The 25,364-nt window shown below is 39.1% G+C and overlaps 1 protein-coding gene across 2 annotated transcripts; it reads left to right on the forward strand.

The window, feature by feature from the left end:
- Positions 1–13: 13 nt before the first annotated feature.
- Positions 14–24,764, forward strand: LOC139479899 (uncharacterized). Of its 2 annotated transcripts, XM_071262817.1 has the most exons (8): positions 14–285; positions 15,250–15,308; positions 16,124–16,171; positions 17,289–18,775; positions 19,690–19,794; positions 20,600–20,679; positions 21,135–21,207; positions 24,325–24,764. In XM_071262817.1, the coding sequence occupies exons 1-8, from the start codon at positions 212–214 to the stop codon at positions 24,379–24,381; spliced, it is 1,983 nt and encodes a 660-aa protein (XP_071118918.1). In that variant the 5' UTR covers positions 14–211; the 3' UTR covers positions 24,382–24,764. The 2 variants fall into 2 exon arrangements, with proteins under 2 accessions (XP_071118918.1, XP_071118919.1); XM_071262818.1 differs by lacking the exon at positions 21,135–21,207.
- Positions 24,765–25,364: the final 600 nt, after the last annotated feature.

The raw sequence follows: 25,364 nt of genomic DNA on the forward strand, positions 1-25,364 counted from the left end.
TATCTATAATCAAACCAAAGGACTACCTCCAATCTATATTTATTGATCTTCCCTGTTTACTGCCCAATTCTAGCGTAAAATCGGCTCACGCGAAGTTTCAATAAAACAAATCAGGCGATTGACGGAGGTCGAAGCTTGTGGCTGTAACCAATAAGATTACCTTTGGAGCGCTGGAAGATTAACGGATTACTGCGTATATCCCTGACATGACATGCCGCCTAAAGCTGGAGACAAACTCCTGGGTCTGAGGAGGGAACGTACCCAACATGGCCAAAATGTTACAAGGTAATGATGCTTAACGAAAACATGTTTATATTGAGGATTAGCATTACAAGATAATAATGTTTACTAATGTTCTTAGGAATAATGGGTTCCAAGTATCCTCTTGGTAGGTGGGGTAGAATGGTGGTTAAAGGGATGCTTGTCATCCTGAAGACCCGGGTTCGATTCTCACCATGGTTACAACGTATGCAACCTATCCTTGGGGTGCTCCTATGTGATATATGCTATATGCTATATGTACGTGCCTACCAACAATGGTTTGTATTGTACAGAATTGATAAAAGTAATATATTGCTGTGAAACTGATGATGAGGTGAAATGGGGTTGAACGTCGCATTGAAGATTATTGCACCTATATAGCGAGACAGTGTGTGTGTGTGTGTGTGTGTGTGTGTGTGTGTGTGTGTGTGTGTGTGTGTGTGTGTTGTGTGTGTGTGTGTGTGTGTGTGTGTGTGTGTGTGTGTGTGTGTGTGTGTGTGTGTGTGTGTGTGTGTGTGTGCTTGCACTAGTCTGGACAAATGCCGCAATGCTAGCCCAGTGGGTATACCATGCCGCAGTTTCTGATGATGTAGTACAAATTAAATCAAATTCATACATTTTACAAAAGAGGCGAGTGAGGTGTAATGGGGTTTAAAGCCGCATTCAAGATCATTGCACTTATATAGCGACATGCATGTGTGTGTGCTTGTGCTTGTCCGAAATGAGGTGGTTAAAATATTTTTAACGCATTGTTTGGATCCTGGATAATCTAACTTATCTTAGAAAAAGTGTTTTTTATCTTGTAGGCAGGCCTATTAAAATAGGTAGTTATATTAGTAGTGTACGTAGGTTGCTAACATTGACACAATATCGGTGTTCCATGATTTCACATTGGTTTCATGTCTAGGTGATACATGTTCAGTGGACAAGAAGGTGTATGTTCCGTTTTTGGACGCTGTCACATTATACACGAGACAGACCCTGGAATATTTCTTTGTCACTAACGTGTACACAATGTCGATGTAACTGATAACCCTAATCTTTAAACAATGTCTATATATGCACTCAGATGTCTCATATTACAACGTCAATATTAATGAAACGTTGTAGTGCTATACCGCTAACCTAATGAAATACCAGTTATACCCAGGAAACAGACAACATATTGTGTTACACTTCGTCGCATGCAAAGCTAGCAGGCCCCTCAGTAAACCACTGTCATCCACAGAAAGACTTATCGACAGCCATATCGACAGCCATATTGGATATTCTACTGTAAGTCTGACAAGGGAAGACCTGAAACAGTTGGTTCCTCTGTTGAACTGTAGATTTGTTTATTGCCCTAACGGACCGCCTCCGTGGTCTTGTGGTAGAGCGTCCGCCCGGAGAGCGGAAGGTCCGGGGTTCGATCCCGGGCCGCGTCATACAAAAAGACGTTAAAAGATTGTACTTGTTGTTACCCTGTCTGGCGCTCGGCATTAAGGGGCTAAAACAAGGACTGGTCGGCTCGGAGTCAGTATACTGTGTCTGAGTGGGGTATTCGTGTTAAACTGCGGCATGGTATCTCAGTGAGCTAGCACTATAAATCGGCATCAGTCCGGACTAGTACAAGCAGCCACACACACACATACACGTGCATGCACGTCGCTATATAAGTGCAATAATCTTGGACGCGACGTTAAACCCAATTTCACCTCACCTCACCTATTGCCCTAACATGCATAGGCAGTCATGTATAGTGGAGCTTTGAATCCTGTTTGACACATTGTGGTTAGAATATTCTCCTTGTATTGACAGTATGACAAGGGCTTGCAAATGGCAAATCAATAGAGAGAGGCAGTAATCACTAAGGCCCTTATCTCGTTTCATATTACATCTTGTTTCACAACCGCAACTGAAACAAATTTATTGATCCCCTAAAAAATACAAAACATTTAATGCGTCGTTTAATGAATTATTAGAAATTACATGATAAATTCATGATCTCGTTTGATATAAGATCAGTTTAGCAATAGCTATGCTTGTCCTGTATCATTTTATAATAGCAAATCTGAAATATGAAACTATGAAATAAGTATGTGTTTATGTTCAGCATATTAACTATTCGAAGATTATTCTCCACTTTATTCTATACTATATGTACTTTCCCATCTTAATTAAAAATAACACCTTGCATTCAAAATTCGGATCTTATTCTTACTTTAGTATAGTTCAGTTTATCAGGTGTTGTTTGTAGTCCAAAAAAATAATGATAGGTAAAATAGTCATAATTATCGACATAGTTGATCGTAATACAACATCGACTTACTCTGAGGTGATCGTAAACTTTATGAAAATCCTGACATAACATTTTGCTCTCATGCTTTTCAGAGATAACATACTTGAAGGCAGAAATGTCAGTATCTAGTGCTTATCCCTTAAGCTGAAGTAAAACATAGTGTAAAAATCTTCCTAATCGTCAGCGGCCTCTATCTTCTCAAGGCAAAGGAGTTAACTGACTATAAAAGTCCAGTTTCCACCCTTGCCGAACTGGACTGGAATTTCCGGGTTCGATCGTAGCACCAACGGTGACAATAACGTGTGTCCCTTCTATGTCCCTCATATTGACCAATCACATTCCACCTCTCATATCACCTCATTTGCTTCAACCAAAATAGCGGCGACCATTCAAGACGATGTGACCGATAATCAAGATCTATATTGTAATAAAACGGGTCTTACCTCGCGAAGTGCATCAAATAGCGTCAGCATCTTGATTAAAAACATAAAAAGATTTGGAAAATATCTGTTGACGCCGAGTTGACGGTACACGTACTTTGCTAATCCTACAACCGACGGAAATCTGCATGGCAGTTTACGAACCGGATGTCGATTTCGTTACGCGATTTTGATAGGACCATGCATAGACTCGTTAGTCCAGCCAAAATATAACCCAATAACGTTTATAGTTAGTTAACTCCCTTGCCTAGGGAAGATAGAGGCCCCAGTTCCATTGTAAATGTGAGGGCATTCACACTGGTAGTCAACATTGCAGTACTTTTAGGTTGAAATCTTTAAGTGTGCACACAATGAACATAACAAATAAACCAATGTGGTTTTGGGCGTATAGTTTAACGTTAAAACATATATATAAAATGTTTATATCTCATAAGAAAGGCACTTTGTAACATAAATAAATGTAATATATTTAATGTATAACGTTACACCCATTCTACACCCAAAGTTGTTTTGTGATTTCATATTTTGGTCTGGTGGTTAAAGCGTTCGCTCGCCATGTCGAAAGCCCGGGTTCGATTCTGGTGTCTGGTGTCCCCCGCCTTGATATTGCTGGAATATTGCTAAAAGCGGCATAAAATCAAACTCACCCACTCACTCAATCACTCCCTCGAATGTCCTTCCTGTACATTCCTACACAAACACCATTAATCATTGACAGGCCGACAGCTCCTTGATGTTTGTGAAACAGATATTTAGTCACCATTGTGGCAGGTATTCAATTGGTCCGTCTCGAGTGTAGCATGTCCGATCTTTGACCCCTTGGTGTCTAAAGTCAATACTGAATACCAGCTCTTCGCAGATATCAACCATGCGTCTCATAAAACCGTCCTTGTTAATAGATAACCAATTTTGATCTTTAACTGCTTAAACAGACACGTCGCTGTATTGACGAGAAAAATCTTTCTAGCTCATCAAGTTAAGCATTCTTTTAAGGTGTTATCGAAAAAAGTAAATTGTCCCGGAAAATTCTTGGAAGAATTAATTATGCTTCAGACTGTTGGAAAAAAGGAATTGCCTGCCACAAAAATTACATTTTGGCAACGTTTTTTTCTTTAAAAATATTCAGGCTCATAGTTTTGAATAAACATATATATGTTTTTGTATTTGTTTTTGTTTGTTTGTTTTTCAACGCCGCACTCAGCAATATTCTTGCTATAAAACGGAGGCCTGTTGACAATCGAGTCTGGACCAGGCAATCCAGTGATTAATATTATAAGCTAAGACCCACGCCATCGGGGAATGCGGACACGCCATCAACCAAGTTACCAAGCCTGACCACCGGATCCATGTAGTCGCCTCTTACGATCACCACCGAATGCTAGGACCAATCCTAAACGGAATCATAAACATCATATATACAGGGGTTATCATAAATACGTGGTTATCACATAACATCAGGTTATGCAACTGCTGCTAAAAACTCATTTAACCGGTCCACTGTCTCAAACGGACTAAACAGTGTAGTCCGTTCAGACAGATTCCACATTATTGCAATCAGGTTGATGAATAGAATGAACACCTCTCAAAGGAAAGCTTGAATACTCTGTGTAATGGTTGTGTTTATGAAGCTAAATATCCCCAGCCCTGGTATACTACCCGTGAAGATCCGGGGTAGAATTGGTCTTCAGCAACCCATGCTTGCCGTATAAGGCGACTATGCTTGTGGTAAGAGAACAGGTGGTCAGGCTCGCTGACTTGGTTGATGCATGTCATCGTATCCCAATTGCGTAGATCAATGCTCGTTTATTTACAGACCGCCGTCATATAGCTGGATAATTGCTGAGTGCGGCGTTAAACAACAAACAACATCAACAACAACAGCAACTATTAACGTTGACAATAATCTGAAAGTATCACATTTTGCAAAACAAACCAATGCTCCTCCAATTTCGCGATTTAAGCCCATCTCATATTATGTAACCTTAATGTTAAAGAGCAAGCGATATGTCTTGTAACCATTGTTTTTTTTCTAAGATATTGCGTAATGACATATAGATTATGTCTAAACAATTTCTTTACAACATTTTTTGCTCAAAACATATTAACACCTGGATGTGTGTGGTATATCGATCTGCTTCTCTGTAGCAATCGATTACTATTGATTTCGCGGCTCAAGGCACAACCCAGTACAGCCAGGTACAACATATAGCTATTCATAAGGCAATAGACACAGCTTGATATCGACCTGGGAGTAAAACATAGCGCGTATGATTGATGTATTACATGTATAACTAGTTGGAGTATTACTCGACCAAAGCTTCTTGTATTTCGTTGCTGTTGAACAAAATTACCATTGTGAAAACACTGTTTTGTTTGCTCCCGGTATGTGTTGTTTGTCTTTTTTTTTCATTATGCTTTTCAGGTCTGTTTCTTTAATTAATGAAACAGTATTACAAAACGACCGACCTTAACAGATATCTCTACTTTATGACATTATTATGATATAATTTGAACTTTGCAGTTGTGACATTCACACTGGCAATCCAGCGTGTCCATTCAACGATGCCTCTTTTGATAAAACCCGATGACAAATGATTTCTGTCGCGCATTTTCTGGAACATAATATTTCCTCTCCCCCAAAATCCCTGAGGCAAGTGGCTCAAGCAAAAGCAACACCACACCATCTTACACCATAGCTGTTCTCTCACCATCGTCCCCGAATTTACCACATTCCATTCAAGTTCACAACGCTGGACAATATGAAAATGGAATTTTATTTCTTGGAAGGATTATTTCAAGACGACAGCAGTCGGCGATATCTTTGTCTGTGAGCATCAGTTATATAGGAGGTGCCTCAGATACTGTTAGATATATATTAAGTGCATCCAGGTTAATTATGACGTTAATCCCGGCGGTGCCGTTCCCAGCCTCAGATTCTGATGGCTATAGTATGTGCATCCAGGTTAATCATGACGTTAATCCCGGCGGTGCCGCTCACAGCCTCAGATACTGAAAGCTATCATTCAGGTTAATCATGACGTTAATCTCGACGGTGCCGTTCACAACCTCAGATTCTGATGGCTATAGTATGTGCATCCAGGTTAATCATGACGTTAATCCCGGCGGTGCCGTTCCCAGCCTCAGATTCTGATGGCTATAGTATGTGCATCCAGGTTAATCATGACGTTAATCCCGACGGTGCCGCTCACAGCCTCAGATACTGAAAGCTATCATTCAGGTTAATCGTGACGTTAATCTCGACGGTGCCGTTCACAACCTCAGATTCTGATGGCTATAGTATGTGCATCCAGGTTAATCATGACGTTAATCTCGACGGTGCCGTTCACAACCTCAGATACTGAAGGGTATATTAAGTGCATCCAGGTTAATCATGACGTTAATCCCGGCGGTGCCGCTCACAGCCTCAGATACTGAAGGGTATATTAAGTGCATCCAGGTTAATCATGACGTTAATCCCGGCGGTGTCGTTCACAGCCTCATATTCTGATGGCTATAGTATTTGCATCCAGGTTAATCATGACGTTAATCCCGGCGGTGCCGCTCACAGCCTCAGATACTGAAAGCTATCATTCAGGTTAATCATGTCGTTAATCTCGACGGTGCCGTTCACAACCTCAGATTCTGATGGCTATAGTATGTGCATCCAGGTTAATCATGACGTTAATCCCGACGGTGCCGTTCACAACCTCAGATACTGAAGGGTATATTAAGTGCATCCAGGTTAATCATGACGTTAATCCCGGCGGTGCCGCTCACAGCCTCAGATACTGAAGGGTATAGTATGTGCATCCAGGTTAATCATGACGTTAATCCCGACGGTGCCGTTCACAGCCTCAGATACTGAAGGCTATATTAAGTGCATCCAGGTTAATCATGACGTTAATCCCGGCGGTGCCGCTCACAGCCTCAGATACTGAAGGCTATAGCATGTGCATCCAGGTTAATCATGACGTTAATCCCGACGGTGCCGTTCACAGCCTCAGATACTGAAAGCTATCATTCAGGTTAATCATGACGTTAATCCCGACGGTGCCGTTCACAACCTCAGATTCTGATGGCTATAGTATGTGCATCCAGGTTAATCATGACGTTAATCCCGACGGTGCCGTTCACAGCCTCAGATACTGAAGGGTATATTAAGTGCATCCAGGTTAATCATGACGTTAATCCCGACGGTGCCGTTCACAGCCTCAGATACTGAAGGGTATAGTATGTGCATCCAGGTTAATCATGACGTTAATCCCGACGGTGCCGTTCCCAGCCTCAGATACTGAAGGGTATATTAAGTGCATCCGGGTTAATCATGACGTTAATCCCGGTGGTGCCGCTCACAGCCTTAGATACTGAAAGCTATCATTCAGGTTAATCATGACGTTAATCTCGACGGTGCCGTTCACAGCCTCAGATACTGAAGGCTATATTAAGTGCATCCAGGTTAATCATGACGTTAATCCCGGCGGCGCCGTTCCCCGCCTCAGATACTGAAGGGTATATTAAGTGCATCCAGGTTAATCATGACGTTAATCCCGACGGTGCCGTTCACAGCCTCAGATACTGAAAGCTATCATTCAGGTTAATCATGACGTTAATCCCGACGGTGCCGTTCACAGCCTCAGATTCTGATGGCTATAGTATGTGCATCCAGGTTAATCATGACGTTAATCCCGGCGGTGCCGTTCACAGCCTCAGATACTGAAGGGTATATTAAGTGCATCCAGGTTAATCATGACGTTAATCCCGACGGTGCCGTTCACAGCCTCAGATACTGAAGGGTATAGTATGTGCATCCAGGTTAATCATGACGTTAATCTCGACGGTGCCGTTCACAGCCTCAGATACTGAAGGGTATATTAAGTGCATCCAGGTTAATCATGACGTTAATCCCGGCGGTGCCGCTCACACCCTTAGATACTGAAAGCTATCATTCAGGTTAATCATGACGTTAATCCCGGCGGTGCCGCTCACAGCCTCAGATACTGAAGGCTATATTAAGTGCATCCAGGTTAATCATGACGTTAATCCCGGCGGTGCCGCTCACAGCCTTAGATACTGAAAGCTATCATTCAGGTTAATCATGACGTTAATCCCGGCGGTGTCGTTCACAGCCTCAGATACTGAAGGCTATATTAAGTGCATCCAGGTTAATCATGACGTTAATCCCGGCGATGCCGGTCATAGCCTCAGATACTGATAGATATATATTTTAATAATGCTCGTCTGGAATGTGATGTTTCATTACACAGAGAACAGAGTTTTGTAGACTTGCCCTTTGTGTTCGGCGAAAGTGCAGTGCTCGTTTCGATCCCGGTTTACTGATTGAACTGTATATGTCCATACTCAGTTCAGGGTTGAACTTGGTTGATGTATGAAAGGAAAGTATTTGAATTTTCAAACTTTTATTGGTTTCATAGCCTCAAGTGTTGTATGAAGCTCGATGCTCAAGCTATTAGAAGTCCGACAAACTTTCTTTGTAGTAAGTGAGTAATAGCGACCTGCGTGGACTCGAGGCTTATCGAAACGTTAGACTGGTGTTCAGCCTTATGAAAAGCTAACAGCGCATAACTCACTGGCGGAACTATGTCAATAACTACAGTTGAAGTGATCGGTTATTTCAATAATAATAATTACAATAAATACAATAATGTAGATGAACGTAGGTACATTTTCTCTGAAGCCATACATATCAATCACTCGACATTTAGCCGACCTAACTAATACCTTTTGTCATGAGGAAAAAAAATACAGAGTTTTTTTATATTTTTCCGACCGATATATAAACATACCATGAAAGGATTGACGCGTGTATTACACTTTAGAAAGTATATGCTTAAAAAGATTTACACTCTACTGCCATAAACAACACCACACTCACTACTAGCCACATAGCCATGTTTTATGAACTCTTGTTTTCCTTTAGCTACCAGAAAAAGCTAAAAGATCAAATTTCACCCATGACCATGGGGCGAATGATATAAACTGTCTGACGTTGACCTTCTGGTTACAAATCAAAATGGGGCGGTCGGGTAGCCTAGTGGTTAAGACCCGGGTTCGATTCCCGACATGGGTACAATGTGTGAAGCCCATTTCTGGTGTCCCCCGCCGTGATATTGCTGGAATATTGCTAAAAGCGGCGTAAAACCATACTCACTCACTCACTATAAATCAAAATTGCATGGGCGCTGAGTACACCTGCTTTAGATCGTGGCATTTGGGTGTCAGGAATGATTTACCTCGAGGCTATGTTGAAATGTTGTTTAGGGTAGCGTAAGAGTATTATTCATGTGGAGAAACCATAGCAGTGGTCACTTATAGCTAATCTACACACCATGGCCTCGCATTACCATTTGCTTCTATAACCTTAACATTTTCCTTTCTCTGTTGTGACAGACAGAAGGCAGAATGAGTTATCGATCTTTCTTTATGAGTGTTTTCCTTTCAGTCGCTCCCATGTCAATATAGAGAATGTAGTCTTGTGAAGGCCGTGACAGTTTTATTGTTAATAAGGTTTTCTGCATACACGAATCCTCCGCGTAACAATTGGCTGATGGTTTGCCGATGTGCTTAGGTTGGGGACCCTGTATGTGTAGGGCCATGGACTGGATTAGACTGAATAGAAGACTGGATTAACAGAATCGTTTAAGTGCACTCCCTCGAAGACTGTCTTTAGTGCCGTCTTCAACATGATAAACACGTTCATGACACAGTACCACATTGTGATGCATTATAGGGAAAGTTAAACGTGATGCCTTTGTTGCACCATGTATGCATTTTCTTGTTGAGATACGTGTACGTGTGTTGATGCTGAAATACGCAGGTTGGACGTTGACGTAATGGATAGGTACCCATGGACAGGGATGCTTTCTTACTTAAACAAATAATTACAAATACGTAACATATGCACGTGGTATTTTCACAACTTTCTTCAGTATATATACAATGGCTGAAGGCTATAGGATTTAGCCAAAAATGCGAATCGTCGAGAATAAGTAATATATATGTGTATTGGTGTGGATTATGACATGCCGTTCACTTACTTTACACGTGTCCCAATAGGTGTTAGAAATACAAGCGACAAGACTCCTTCCATGATCCATGATCCATGTCCACTGAACGATCCCGACTATAATTGTCAGAAGCTCTTTTTATTCCTTTTCGAGAACACCGGGTATCATCAGAACCCTGATCAAACAACTTTTGACATCTTCGTACATAGAGCATGCTCGATTTTGCCTACAAAGATGTGAAATGTAAACACCAAAGGCTGGAGCTCCTGGAATATTGCTGGACATAAAGGGACAGCTGACCTTTGGAAAGTTGAAGTCATCCCTTGTCATAGTCTGGTGGACAGTTTGTTATCACTCTGAATCCTTATGCATAGACCTAAAAATAAAACAGATGAGGTCAGACTGGTCTTTTATATTTAGTTCCGGTGGGTACACATTGGCTCTCTTTTAATATTTAAAAAAATAATAAATATGAGGCTTTAAATCAAATACACGCCAATGAATGATAACCAGATGTGACGCCTAAAATATCAAATTAAAACATTTTTGTAAGATGTCGCTTTCTTGAAAAAAAATGTTGGAATAAATTATGAAGTAGATGCAGTGTCTTGAAAGCTGTGGTAAGTAGTTCAGGAAGGACTGTATTTGTATTTCAAAATACTTTATCATTAGAACTGCACATTTTATTTCTTCCTTTAATCTACATACATAAACCGTCATTCCTCCAGGGGAGAATACAAGAGGAATATTTACATCACGTTTAATAGCATATATGCGTTCAAGTGTTCACGTTGACATAAATCTTTGAATCAAACAATGATTATATAGTATAGTTGCACATAATGCGTTCTTTCGATGACTGCTTTATCATATAACACTTTGTAACTTGTCCTTGGTTGGTTGAAACTAACGTATTGAAACGTAAATGCTGACAACGACTTGAATTATCGAGGTAATATCTGCTGATAACACAACAGTAATGGCATCAACACTTCAAAGAGGTGAGGTGAGGTGAGGTGAGGTGAGGTGAGGTGAAATGAGGTTTAACGTCTCGCCCAAGCTTATTAAGTCTTTGAAAGGCATTTAGAAGTGATGTCAACTTCTTTATTATGAGGGACACAACGTTTCGGAGTATATGCTTACTCCTTCATCCAAGATTACTGCTCTTATATAGCGACGTGTGTGTGTGTGTGTGTGTGTGTGTGTGTGTGTGTGTGTGTGTGTGTGTGTGTGTGTGTGTGTGTGTGCGTGCGTGCGTTAATCAGGACTGATGCCGATATATAGTGCTACCACACTGAGATACCTGCCAAGTAGACCCTTCAACTGAATGATTGATTTGATATTAGGCGGCTTTGAAAAGTATTCAGTTATTTTACGGTCTGTCAGCTTCATGTGGGAGGAGGGCCGTTGATGTTTACCAGTTTGGTGAAACCCACGGGCACGTTGCTTGTATATATACCCCTGAAGAATAGGCATATGCAACATATAAGCCTCGACACACCCCGTCTGAACATGACCAGGCCTAGGTCCTTAATGAGATGTTTTGATGTAATAATGGTGTTACGCGGTTAACACGCCTACTTAAGCCCTCTGGACAATGGTCAAATACGCTGCTTGCGCTTCATTAGGTTAGATTAGGGCATGTAAACCGAGTCCAATGAGAGTAGACCGATTTATTACAGTGTTATTGGCTGCTTGTGGTGTCGGAGCAATCGCGTTCAGTTCATTATGACCCTGTGAAAAATGTAGGATCTGCATAGTGAATATATGAAAGACTGCAATGTAAAGATATGATTGTTTCAGACAGACATGTCTACCAGACATTGAGTATATTGATTGTTATCGTTCATCACCAGGAGACCACTCCAAACCTCTGGGGGAATGTGCTTGTGGCTAATCATACGCCTTTGTGTCCTTTACTGTTTGAGAAGCCCTGCACCAGTGGATGGATTTTTTAATATATCTTGACAGAATTCACTTTTGGATATCATGTGTTTGAAATCACATTAATTCCGATTGATTTGGATTCCAACTTTTAACACTTGCGGCCATTTTACATCATTGGCTAAGCATTTGAGTTTATGATGTGGGATGTTTACTTTTCTGAAGACTATAGTTTGTCCTTTGTTACCTCTGACGATGTCTTCCTTCGTCCCGTCTCACTGATTGGATGGATACAGTTTTATCACTGATACAGGCCGATTGTGAGATGTCCAGTTGTTGATATTTAACATCGCCGTCCTACATTCGTGTTTCAAACATGCTGATTGGAGACCTAGACCTCAAGACTCCTCACATCTGGTTTATTACAAACTTGTCGTCAGAGTTACCAATATCGAGGAAGAAACCAAAACAACTCAAACCAATTAAAATATGGAAGAAGAAGCGGCGGGTGTCTGGAGAGGCCAGGTCGGTATTGCTGCCATTTCAAATGTCATCTTCGACAGTTTTATCGCAAAGAGTAAAAGAGTTTTAATTCATCCCTTTATTCAAAGGCCTGATCCCTTTATTCTGTTCCTGACCGCAAACTGCTACCGATAGGGCAGGACTCGCTTACTCTTTTCGCGAACACCTGGTGTCATTACTGATTTTCAGTGATCTATTCATATGAATTGTATCGCCCGATGGAATCTGTTTCGGATGATAATCCTTATTCTATCGTTTTGACGTTTTATATATATGAAAACGTCCAAAATAACCAATACCCTTGAGCTTGTAAATATTTAGAAAATGTCATACAAAAAAAATGTAAATATTTAGAACATGTCATACAAAAATAAATGTAAACATTTAGAACATGTCATACAATAATAAATTTAAATATTTAGAACATGTCATACAAAAATAAATGTAAATATTTAGAACATGTCATACAATAATAAATGTCAATATTTAGAACATGCCATACAAAAATAAATGTAAATATTTAAAACATGTCATACAAAAATATATGACTTTGTAAATATATTTAGAAAATGTCATACAATAATAAATGTCAATAATTAGAAAGTGTCATACAAAAATAAATGTAAATATTTAGAAAATGTCATACAAAAATAAATGTCAATATTTAGAACATGTCATACAATAATAAATGTCAATATTTAGAACATGTCATACAAAAATATATGTAAATATATTAGGAAAATGTCATACAATTATAAATGTCAATATTTAGAACATGTCATACAATAATAAATGTCAATATTTAGAACATGTCATGCAAAGATATATGTAAATATATTTAGAAAATGTCATACAATTATAAATGTAAATATTTAGAACACGTCATACAAAAATATATGTAAATATTTAGAACATGTCATACAAAAATAAATGTAAATATATTTAGAAAATGTCATACAATAATAAATGTATATATTTAGAAAATGTCATACAGTAATATACAGTAATAGTTTATCCCACATATATATAATCGTAGAGATGAGTCAAATTTGATGTACGCTAGTGAGGGTATTTTTAAACACGTATGTGGCCCGCCCAAATACATGTACCTTTGCATGCTCAGTGGGAATCGCTACGTAAAGGAAGGTCATGCAGTATGTGCTATAGCAATATTTGCCATATTCATATCTCTTGTCATTGTCAATATCAGTACAAACACGGTGAATTACCGTTGTCAGGTAGTCAAAACAGTGTCAACTGCATTGTGCCATATGTCAATCTCCCTTGTCAGGGTTTAAATCCGATTGTCCCGCATACACGGCTCGTTGCCTATAATCGATATCAGAGAGCATGCAGATAAAGCTGTCTACGCTTGGATACGAACAGCCAGGATTATATTTCATGCTCAAGGGCTTGGCATTTACATTTAGTATCGTCTGAGTGTATCTGTAAGCCAGACTGGGGTTGTACAGTGCTTTAATCGATAACAATGTATTTGATTAACAACGTAGCATTTAACAATGTGAACATTACGTGTGTTTATAAAGCATATTTGAGAAAGTAAAATGTCTATGAAATTCTGCAAAAAGGAATGTATTAGGTATGTTGAAAAGCAATTCCTTGTCAAAATGATTTCTTACAATATTTAGAGATAAAAATTATTACCGTAAAAAGCTGAACATTTCAATAATGCTTTCAAACAGCAGTTTCATTGGTGACATTTTAGAATTTTATGAAGCGACCGTTACCCCAATATTTAATTCTTAACACTGTTATAAATTGTCATATATTCCTATTTACTTTTATAGATTGCAATGCTGATAGCAAATGAGGTGTAAGTACACCAGTACACCCATACAAAACTTAAACTCGAGAATAATTACGAAAGTGAAATTATCTCCCCTTGAGTGCTCAGGAGTCAAAGGCGCCACAATTACGTGTTGAGCTGAGTCTCTTTAACGTGGCAGAAACTAAAGATGGTGGGTTGGAATCCCAGATTCTCTCTGTTTGCTTCTAGATTTGTCTGCAACATGCCAGGACTCACTGATTCCCCCAAATTGTTAAGACAACCATCGTTTCGGGATTCCTCCCACATCAAGCTGACATTCCGTGGTATAACTGTAATACCGTTCAAAGCGGTTTAACCCAAACACACACACTTACTCACATATGTTATCCAAACAGACGGGGTCGTTACTCATAATATCAGTCACTGGTTTATCTGGTCCGAACTGTATTATTACAGGTACACTCATATAACTGGAACAAGGCTGAGCGCGGCGTAAAAAACACTCAGTTTAAGTTTATTCAGTATAGGCCAAAAGCCACAATACGTGAAACAATTGACAAAAAGATGCGCTGAAACTTACTCACACATGTATATTTTAGAACTTAATGTATATTGAAATCCACCCCACTCCTCGCCCCTATTCTTTCCCCACCCGCTCTTACCCGTTAAGACATTGACCTTGGTGGCAAAATGCTCACTCACACACTATGACCGATATGATTGAGCACAACATGTTGCAAGCTAATAAAACCCCAGGAAACTAATTCCCTACACTTGTATGCATAGTACATTCGCTATGTGTACAGGGAAAAGTGAGCGAGAATTGCAAGTGTGGTTTCAAGTAGCGTCTGTGCATACATGTCACAATCATGAACACAATGTGCTTCCGAATCGTGTTGTAACCGTCTGGGCACAGAAAAAAAGGCTTATCCAGATAGATACACAGAGCGGAGTTTCGTAAAGTATTGACATCAAGTACAGAGCTACGCTCCTGCTGATTAAGAATTGTCTTTGCAATATGTAAATATTGGTTGTTGTTTTTCCTTGTAGGAAACCGGAGAAAAACCATTTCAACGCATGGGAGGCCCCAATCCCTGATGATGACATGGGTAGGCGTAAATACATATACTCACCGCCAAAAGAAACGCGAATACCATACATATTGGTTAATATGCGGTCGGGTAGCCTAGTGGTTAAAGCGTTCGCTCGACCCGGGTTCGATTCCCGACATGGGTACAATGTGTGAAGCCCATTTCTGGTGTGCCCCGCCGTGATATTGCTGGAATATTGCTAAAAACGGCGTTAAACCATACTCACTCACTCACTTACTAATATATGAAGACTTACTCATATTGAATAGATATAAGACTGGTTCGTTACACAAACGAACATACTGGAGTGTTGTGTGAACCGATGCTTACGAACGCATCCCATGTGACGTCATGATCCATAACTCGAGATGCACCATTTGTCTCGTGCAGGATCAGAGTGTAAAGTATGGAATCCATGTGTAGCATATCGTGATAAGAATAAAGTCTTTGTGGTAACACTTTTCTGATTGCTAGTTTTGTAATTAATTGGTTCACATTGGAAAAAAATATCTTGTTAACGTACATACTTCTCTATATGTTTCTATGGTTCCCGTTCCTTTATGGCGGTGAGTATTTTTCACTGCTTACCGTAAGCTATTACTGTATCATGGTCGCGAATCAAGACACTTGGAAATCCTTCATAATTCACGAATTCGTATGGATATGACGGTGTATTATTTTACGAACGTTTCAAACCAAACTTAAATCAACGCATATCTTTGATTGAGTTGGAGGACGTATTAACATTTGTATCACACAATGAAATTGAAGAACGAATTGTGTCTACACTGCTAAATATAGTTATTTTAAAGTTAAGTCTTGTTGCTTTTCAGGACTTGTATCCTGGATGAAATTCAATGACTACCCTGAAATGAAGCCAGGTAAGAATAACAAGAACTCCCCGATCACATCTCATTGTATTCTGTATGCAGAGAAACATTGTCTCTTCACCATTTGCCTTACACAGGAAAATATTCATAGTGTATTAATTAAAATTTTCTTGTGTTCATTGAAATTCCTGCATTCTGATTAGCTGAATTGGTCACGTGTTTTTGCATTCATTCCCCAATAAATGTAAAAATATAAGCCACGCCTACCGAAGCGGACTACTTTTATTACTACGGAATTTCGGGGAATCCCAATATAACAGTCGAGGGAATTCCCTTTCTGCTCACGTGTATCGTCATGCACAGGACATTTAGCGACATTCATGCATATTCATTGTCCAAACAACCCTTTGAGACCGGGGACGAGAAGGAATGAAACAGCAAACAGCAATTTTTCCCGCTCGCCTTGGTTCCACTTTCATGTCTTCCGGTTTCATTTCTAACTAACATGTTTCCCACTGTGTCTTCCCGTTCTCAGGGAACTAATGTTTGAATCTGTCGGTAACTGACCATGTCATTTCAAACAGCCGCCTTCTCCCGGACATATTTGTTCCGGCTCGTGACAGTCTGACTGTTACACCTCTTCTCTTGATTGACAGGTCCTATGAACATTGTTTTGATCTTACTCTCCGCTGATTGCTTCTGACTTTGTAGGTGTGTCAAGTTATGTGCATAAATTTAACAATCAGCTGATTCATTTCACGCCACAATATATATTCCTACTCTTGGAATGTTTATCAATCTCGTCATTTTCGTCTGCTTTGATATATACAACTTTTTGGGTTAAACTATTGCACATATAACATGTTTTTGTTGTCGAATTTAATGATGAGCATTGACTGTGTGCAAACTGTACGCGGATTCTTACAAAACATTGCACATCGGTTTTTCGATTTATACCTCAATCAATCGAACAAAATACACAGTCAATCCTTAATTATATTAAATTCAATTTCCTTCATGTTTCACCTACCGGAAATTGTGGTTAAATGTATCTACCAATATGTCTTTTTATAAATGGTTCCATCTGCAATAAAACGTATGCGACATGACATGACAACTTTGCACCAACTTCAATAATAAATTAGTACACACATTTCTTGTACTTCAGCCAGTGACGATGATGAGGATGACGTTTCAAGGATACGACCAAATGGATTTCCTCTGTGTCCATCAATTGAAGATGCTAGGGTATTTGAACGACAAAGTCTCCATGATAGATTTAAGACATCATCATGTCAATTCACTGGAAACGACAACCACGAGAAAAAAGCCCCAAGTCCGCCCCAACCCCAAATCACAGTTCCTCCAAAGACTACAGAAAATGTAGTCCCTAAACAGAAAATTCACGTTGAAAGTGTCAAACGTGCGTGCAAGAGTGCTATTCCAATCCACCAATCACCCGTTCTAACGTCAGAGGAAAAGGAGGCACTTATTGCAGACGACAATATGTCACTTCCGGCCAGGAGTTGCACTTCTGTAGATCAGTCCCAGACGACATCAAATGCTGTTGATCTTGCAGAGAGTAAAACTAAAGTTAGGAAACTCATGGGACTGGCTCAGAAATACATGAGCAAGAATGACAAGGCTTGTGATGAAGGAGAGGATTTTAATGACGAAGGATATGACTCAAAAATATCCAACGAAACGGAAGGAGTAGAGGAATTAAAGAATATCGAAGAAGTGTTACTGGCGCGGGAAAAGTATCTAGCAGAGACGTATGAGGAAGAGGAAGGTCCTCAATTGAACTCTTTTCAGTGGGTCCGGGATCCTGGTGGAATGTCTCCTGGTAGGATAGTTAAATTGTCTTACGCCCAAAGAGATAAAACGTTTTATAGCTTAAATGGTGATAAATTTGAGTCTTTGTGTAGAACTCTAAGTAAACAGAATACTGGGAACAATTTCAGGGGCATCATGGCTGCTAGTCTCAGCAACCTCTCTCCAAGCTCACTAAACATGCGCCATTTTAGAGACTCTGGGAATTTGCAACTTCTAAATTGTGGCGTTCCTGCAACTCCCAGATGGGGTTACGAAAATAACAGCCGAGGTAATTTTTTACCAACTCAGGGTGATGGTGATTCAAAGCCTATGATTCTCAGGAAAGTGACAATACAAGATGCTAATGGTGAGGGCTGTGGAGCTGGCCATTCCAACTCCTCCCCAGAAACACAAACGGCGGAAACACCCGAGTTCAAGCGAACAGAGACCACACTATACAGGGAGCGATCAAAAGTTCAGGTTAATCACACGTCGCCTCAGCTGACAATAGATTCTACTAAAATCAACAGAAACGTGTCTATACCTTCACCCCAACAGTATAGGAACATCAGCAATAAGGTTGCTGCAAGAAGAGGTGATTTAAGGACTCCAAAATATGACCCTCGGGACTACATACTTACCGATAACGCGTCTAATTCACATATTCCACTAGGGGATTTGTTACCGGCAGTGGAAAGGAGTATCCGGAAGACCCAGTCTCAGAGAGGTCGAAGATGTCCTGGAGATGAAGCCTCACAACCATACCCATCTCTCTCAGAGGAGGAGAGAGCCATCCTCATCAAACGTGATGTGGATGCATTGGCTGCCTCATATGATACGGTATGTTATTTTGATATGAGTGTATATATGCTGTGGACGTAGATGTTGCATTGATTTGATTGCATGGAAAACTGAACGGAAACTAATATATGTAATATCACATGTATCTAAATAGACCTTTGACCAAAACAAATGTCAATTAAGTCAGTGATCAGTAAATTATTTAATTCTTAAAGAAAAGCGACAAATCCCTTTCCATAGTCATGAGAAATATCGATTGTACGATTCTGATTATATTATACGCATATGTTTATGAATCACTATCAAATAGAGATGATACCAGACATTCTCGAAAAGCTGAGCCTGTCCTGTGGCACCCGCCACAAACACATGCAAAGACAAGTCAAACGTGTAAAATGTAGGAACTGTTTGAAACCTTTAAGAGTATCGTTCTCACTTCCGTGAAAGGAAAGTTCATATAAATCTGAAAGTATTACGAGAGCACATATATTTAGATCGGTTATCCTTTCGAATACACGCAAAGCTGTACCCACCCGATGGCAGCGGCAAAAGGGGTTGACTTCCTTCAAATACGTCAAGGCCAGAGAACAACCAGTCTCAATTATCCGCCGAAACAGATTCGATGGGACGTAAGGCAAAATAACGTTGGAGTGAGTGAGTGCATATGGTTTTACGCCGCTTTTAGCAATATTCCAGCAGTATCACGGCGGGGGACACTAGACATGGGCTTCACAGATTGTACCATGTGGGGAATCGAACCTGGGTCTTCGGCGTGACGAGCGAACGCTTTAACCAATAGGCTGTCCCTCCGCCCCAAATAACGGTGGAAATGATATGAATGGATCACTTAAAAGTTACACGGTTGTTTCTTTGTGTATAACACCTATGGGTAGGAGGTGCTCCTTATTCTTTGTAAATATGATATAACATGGTAAAAGATTTTTACCCTTCAGCCTCACGGTCCCCCGGCGTTCCACCCCTTCCATACGAGGTCACCCTTACAACGTGCCAAAGAAATATCCAATAAGAGACTTCACGGACATGTTACACAAAACCCGGTGGGTAATTTACTTTGATGCATTAATTTTTTATAAATACGTCAGCAATATATACTTGAAGGATCAGGGACCAAATGAAATCGTTGAGAAAAGCCAAGTGCATGTAGTGTATTATTGAACAATAATAAAATATATGCACACGTTATTATTTCCTATGAAACTTAACACTGAAATTAAATACCCGATTCCGTGACTAGAAATTGATATATAAACACGGAATTATACATTGTTTCAGTTAAAGCCTTTTAAGAAAAATGTTAAGAGATAGATATGATCAAATATGAAACACTCACTCACACATTCTTATGTGGTTATAATATGGACTTGCCATTTAAAAAAGTATTCGTAATATATGCATTAAAATGAAAAAAACCTTGACATATCTGTTTCATTGAAACGAATTGAACGAAATGGTGATTTAAAACTATGTTAAACATTTTATTGGGATGCTGACGATTACCCAATCACCTTATCAAGTAATTAGTATTACCGTAACACAAAGCTACAAATGAGATTATCTGGTATTTATGACGTATTATCTGACCATTTAAACACTAGCTTCTGATTGACGTAAGTTAGCACTGAGATGGTGTGACAAACAAATGCTAATTACTCCGCTGACATTGAAAATTATAAGTTTTCCTGGGCGGTTAGGAAATTGAAGGTTAAAGCTCGTTTCCCCACATTGTGTGATGCTAATTCATAAATTCATAATATTGCTGACATCATGGTAAAAACAAGCTGCCTCACTCACTAATGTTTGTCTATCTAACTATATTATACACATACTTTATATGTATTTTAGGATGGTACAGAAACTGTGCGTGTTGCCTCGCCCCGGTATCAAGCAAGAATGCCTCACAGACGTATAGGGTCTTCTACAGGGTAAGAGTCTAGCTCCCATTCCCTTTGGGTATCTCTTAATCTTACAACAGATTCATTAATTCGAATTTTAAACGTTCTAATGTTCACTGCAGAAGCAAAGCTATATTCGACGAATATAATCATATCAAGTTTGCAAATCGATTACATTTTAAAGATAAAGGTATTAAGAGAACTTGTATTTGTATCTTTGGTTTAAATGGTATGGTTTCTTTATAATTAAAGCCAGGTCGGTGGGGTAGCCCAATGGGTAACGCGTTTGCTCGACACGCCGAAATCCCGGGTTCGATTCCCCACATGGGTACAATGTGTGAAGCCCATTTCTGGTGTAACCTGCCGTGATATTGCTGGAATATTGCTAAAAGCGGCGTAAAACCATACTCACTCACTCACTATGAAGAAAAACTGTTTCCCGAATACCGACTGATTTGTAATAAAGTCTTGTTGAATATCATCAGGAAACTAAGGGTAAGATTGGCCCTGTTTGGATCAGTAACAAAACTACAGGACAGGGTGTCCACCCGAAGCTCAGTGAGATTCTATACATATCATTGTGGTTTGAATGTAGTCGCTTTTGGAAGGTATAAAACCGCCATTCTGTACTGTCAGTATAGCATAGCCATACCAGAGGGGAGAATAGATACATACTGTGTGGTAATACACGTAGCCGAGTAATGTCTTATTCTCGGCAGTAGAAATGTAGTTATTTGTGTTTTAATTTTAGTCAGAGTTTAGAAGGACGGGTATTGAGTGTGCGCATTTGTAGCTCATCTTATATTAATGTAAAGCAGGTCAGTTTGAGGAATTAGCATTGCTCTTGCACAGTATTGTAGATTTGCACTGCACGTATTGTAATGTAGAAATGCTAGACACTACTTTAGATTATTCTCTTACATTGGGGCTTGGTCTTAACGTATTGATATTCTTCTTGTTTTGCCCTGCTATTTTTCAAATAACGGGTGGTCTTTGGTATTTCAACATACTGTGTAGAGTTATGTCCCTTACCCATGCCAAGATTCGCTTTGATCCTTGGTAATCCGTGATACAGTGATATTGGCACGGATATGCCTTATTTCAGCTAGGCACAAATGCTACGCCTGTTTCTTTTGACCAAGCTTGTGTCAACAGCTTCGTTCACTATTTATTCTATATCACTCTTATAAATTCCTTTCCTTGTGCCCGTTATATGGAAATGACAATACAAGAAAATAAACGCACGATTGATAAATATTCATTTTATATTAAATGCAGATCGAAATTTAACAATTACAATAGCCAGATGCATTTGGAATCATGTTTAAACATCGTGAACATTACTCCAACATTATTTAGACACTATGACATTATCTTCCATGAGGTGAATCATTATATTTTATAATTCTAATACATTACATATAACGACACGCCAGTAATGTGGAACAGTCGAGAATGTTTACTCAATGAAAAGTGTGTTGCAATGAAACAGCTCTTTCTCGCTCGTTCCCCACGTCCTGTGTGTTATTGCAAAATTCGTTTGTGTTGGTGGCTTCTTTCGCCTTCCTGCTTTGTTCGGGCTGTTCCTTGTGACATACGTATGTCTCCATATCAAACGGGTTTCAATAAATGGTGACTGTTCAATATTCAGAACCTGAAATCCTCCTGATTTATATGTAATAATACATCATGTTCCATATCTACAGTATCAATCCTGGTATGTCACTGTGTGTTTATTAATGTTTGGAATATATTGTTTAATGCAGATAGGTCATCAGCTACCCATGTTTACTCTAAAAGCTGACTATGCTTGTCGTAAGAGGCGACTGACGGGATCAGGTGTCAGATTCGCTGACTTGGTTGATGCATGGCATCGTGTCCCAATTGCGTGGATCGATGTTCATGATGTGAATCACTGGATTATCTGGTCCAGACTTGATTATTTACAGCCCGCCGTCATATAGCTGAAATATTGCAGCGTGGGTTTATACAACAAACAAACAAATAATTATTCACATTTACACCATTAGAGACTTGTATGCGTTACCATTTTGTGCGTTCATTGATTCAAAAACTCCTTTCTGACTCACAACAGGCGTGGAAAGGAAGCCGTTGTAACTCCTCGATCACCTAGACAGGATAGAGTTCCTAGACTTCTATTGTCTAAATCGAAAAATGTTCAAGGGGGTTAGTATTTGCATGGGTTTCGTTGGTTTTTGTGGCGCACATTCCATCACTTATTGCACATTCAGTGTAGTGGGTCTATAGCTCCGGCCAATTACCATGTACATCAGAATAACACACATGGCTTTAATTACGTGGAAAACATGTGTATCTATCTTAAATCTATGCTTTGTTCAATCTAATAGACAGTTAAATGAAAAGGGGAATAAATGAAGTTGGATCTGTTCATTTACATTGAAGAAACTTTTTTATTAATTGGGCTGACAATTTAAAGCATTTGACACTCGAAAAGTATACATGTTATTGAGTGGAGCTATAGATTTGTGTTTGCTAGTAGTAGCTGATTGAAGCTGATATCCTATAATCGGACAAAATCATTCCAAAAGTTTCCGTGCACCTATTTATATTGTTCATGTTAAAGAAACAGTTGATATCGCATCGCTAACGAGACTGCATGAATCATTTTACAAATCTAATTAATCATCATGTTCTGTTCGTACTCTGGGGGCACGGGCGGCCATGTCATTTGAGGCGTCACGCCCTGCAGCGTTGCGTCCATTTGCAATGCCAAAAACCTATGAGTGTAGGTTCCAAGTCGGTTCGCCCTGAATATGGTTTTAGGTTTGTCAGCACCATACCAGTGCCCCTGGGTTTCAGCAAAATGGTGAACATCTAAGACCAGCATCACTGCATGATACAACTGAAATATTGTTCAAAGCGGCGGTGGATTTCAGTGCTCTCACTCCTCATACTTGGTATGCTATGACAAGATTAAATACGTTCAATGTCCCAAATGAGGTTTGTGAAATAGATATTTTAGTTATTCGGTTGTCTTTATTGGACATGCACTAGTCTTTGTCATTAATTTGACATTATGTTGAAAATATACCTCGTGGACGTATATTGACCTAATTTAGATATGTTAATAAAAAAGCTAGGTAAACGATCAACGACGTCCTCACTTGTGTAGTATACAGACAATGCTGACAGGTATTCAACTTAGGGACAGAATGTATGTTATTCTGAAAGCAGCACCGAATCAATCTCGATGGCCATTAATAACTGGTAGGAAGTGACCAAACGTATACCTTGGTTTCTTGTCGACCCAATGTAATGCTGCATTTTCTATACTAAATACATTAGGGTATGTATACAGGAAAAAAAGAAAAAAAGTGTGCCAGTTAAAAATACGCTGCTGTCAGTCACCTTGTATTGTACAAGATGGTTTGGCAACATTGTTGGTGTATACATTTATGATTATGTCAAATCAATATTACTTTGGTAAGTACTGTTTTATGTAACTGACATGTTCTTACGTAGAAATAATGTTCATCATCATTATTGCTTGATAAGGTGTGTAACTATTAACATTATTGTATTGATCAGCACGTATCATCTATGCACATGATATTCAAAGTTATTTTTCTTATATCAAGGTACCTGTTTTCTAAAAAGTCCAATTTGATTCATCTTGGTTTTATTGCTTTTCAGCTTTCTAGGCAGCAGAGTAATCAGCGGTCCATTCAAACGGAGGTTTTAGATGACTGAATCCTGGAAATGACTAAAGTACTTTAATCAAGTATAAATTCGTTAAGAAGACAAGCCACTGTCATTTGTATGGGACGCACGGTGGAGGTTGATATTTTTGATGATCAGTATAATGATATATCATATCAAAAGATTTCCAAGCTCCCAATGACGATAAATCTGGACTACCTCTCAAGATAAAATACACTTTTGTATATGTCTAAAAATCATCCAATGAGCTCTGTGACAAAAAAAATCACTTTTTATATCGGAGATACGCATTCATTTTTTCAAGCCAGTATTTCAAATTTACCCCGATAGGAACATGAAATTTATTCTGTTGGAAATAGATAGATATGTATATTTTTATAGCTATATATTAATATTACGTATTGGCTATTACAAGTACACAAGGTTGAGCTAACTGAAAAACGTTTTGTTTCTTTGATATTTCATATTATCTTTGTATTCTAATAAACATCTTATAATGTTAAAACATATGAGTAATGTTGTTTTTGCGTTGTTCAAATAACTCAATAACAATTAATTATGAAAGGTAAAGTTTTGATGGATATTCATGCTGGATGCCCCGAAAAATGTTTATTAAAAAGGGGAAATGGTTCGACTCTCCCTTTCAGAGAAATACAATGTTTTTTGAAGCAGTGACGGAAACAAGATCTTGACTCTAACGAAAATCCGAATTGAAAATCGAAGAGAAATTTAGGACATAGACGGAGTCATTTTGCAGTTTGCCAATAATAAATTAAACAAATTGCATTGAGATACCAGGATGCAAATAAATAGGTAAATGAATTACAATATTCTACCAATCGAATACACTGTATGCATCAAAGCAGAATCAACATTTGAATATTACTTTGTGATGTAATTTCTGAAATATCAGTTTCAATATGAGGCTTCGTTAACATTAGGATAAAAGATATCAATATCGGCATCAAGAATAGAACCAAATAAACAGTTATGATGGACGTGCAAGCACTATT

This window comes from Haliotis cracherodii, unplaced genomic scaffold (assembly GCF_022045235.1).
Source record: "Haliotis cracherodii isolate W230 unplaced genomic scaffold, xgHalCrac1.p SCAF_4, whole genome shotgun sequence".
In the NCBI taxonomy this organism is placed as follows: Eukaryota; Metazoa; Mollusca; class Gastropoda; order Lepetellida; family Haliotidae; genus Haliotis; species Haliotis cracherodii.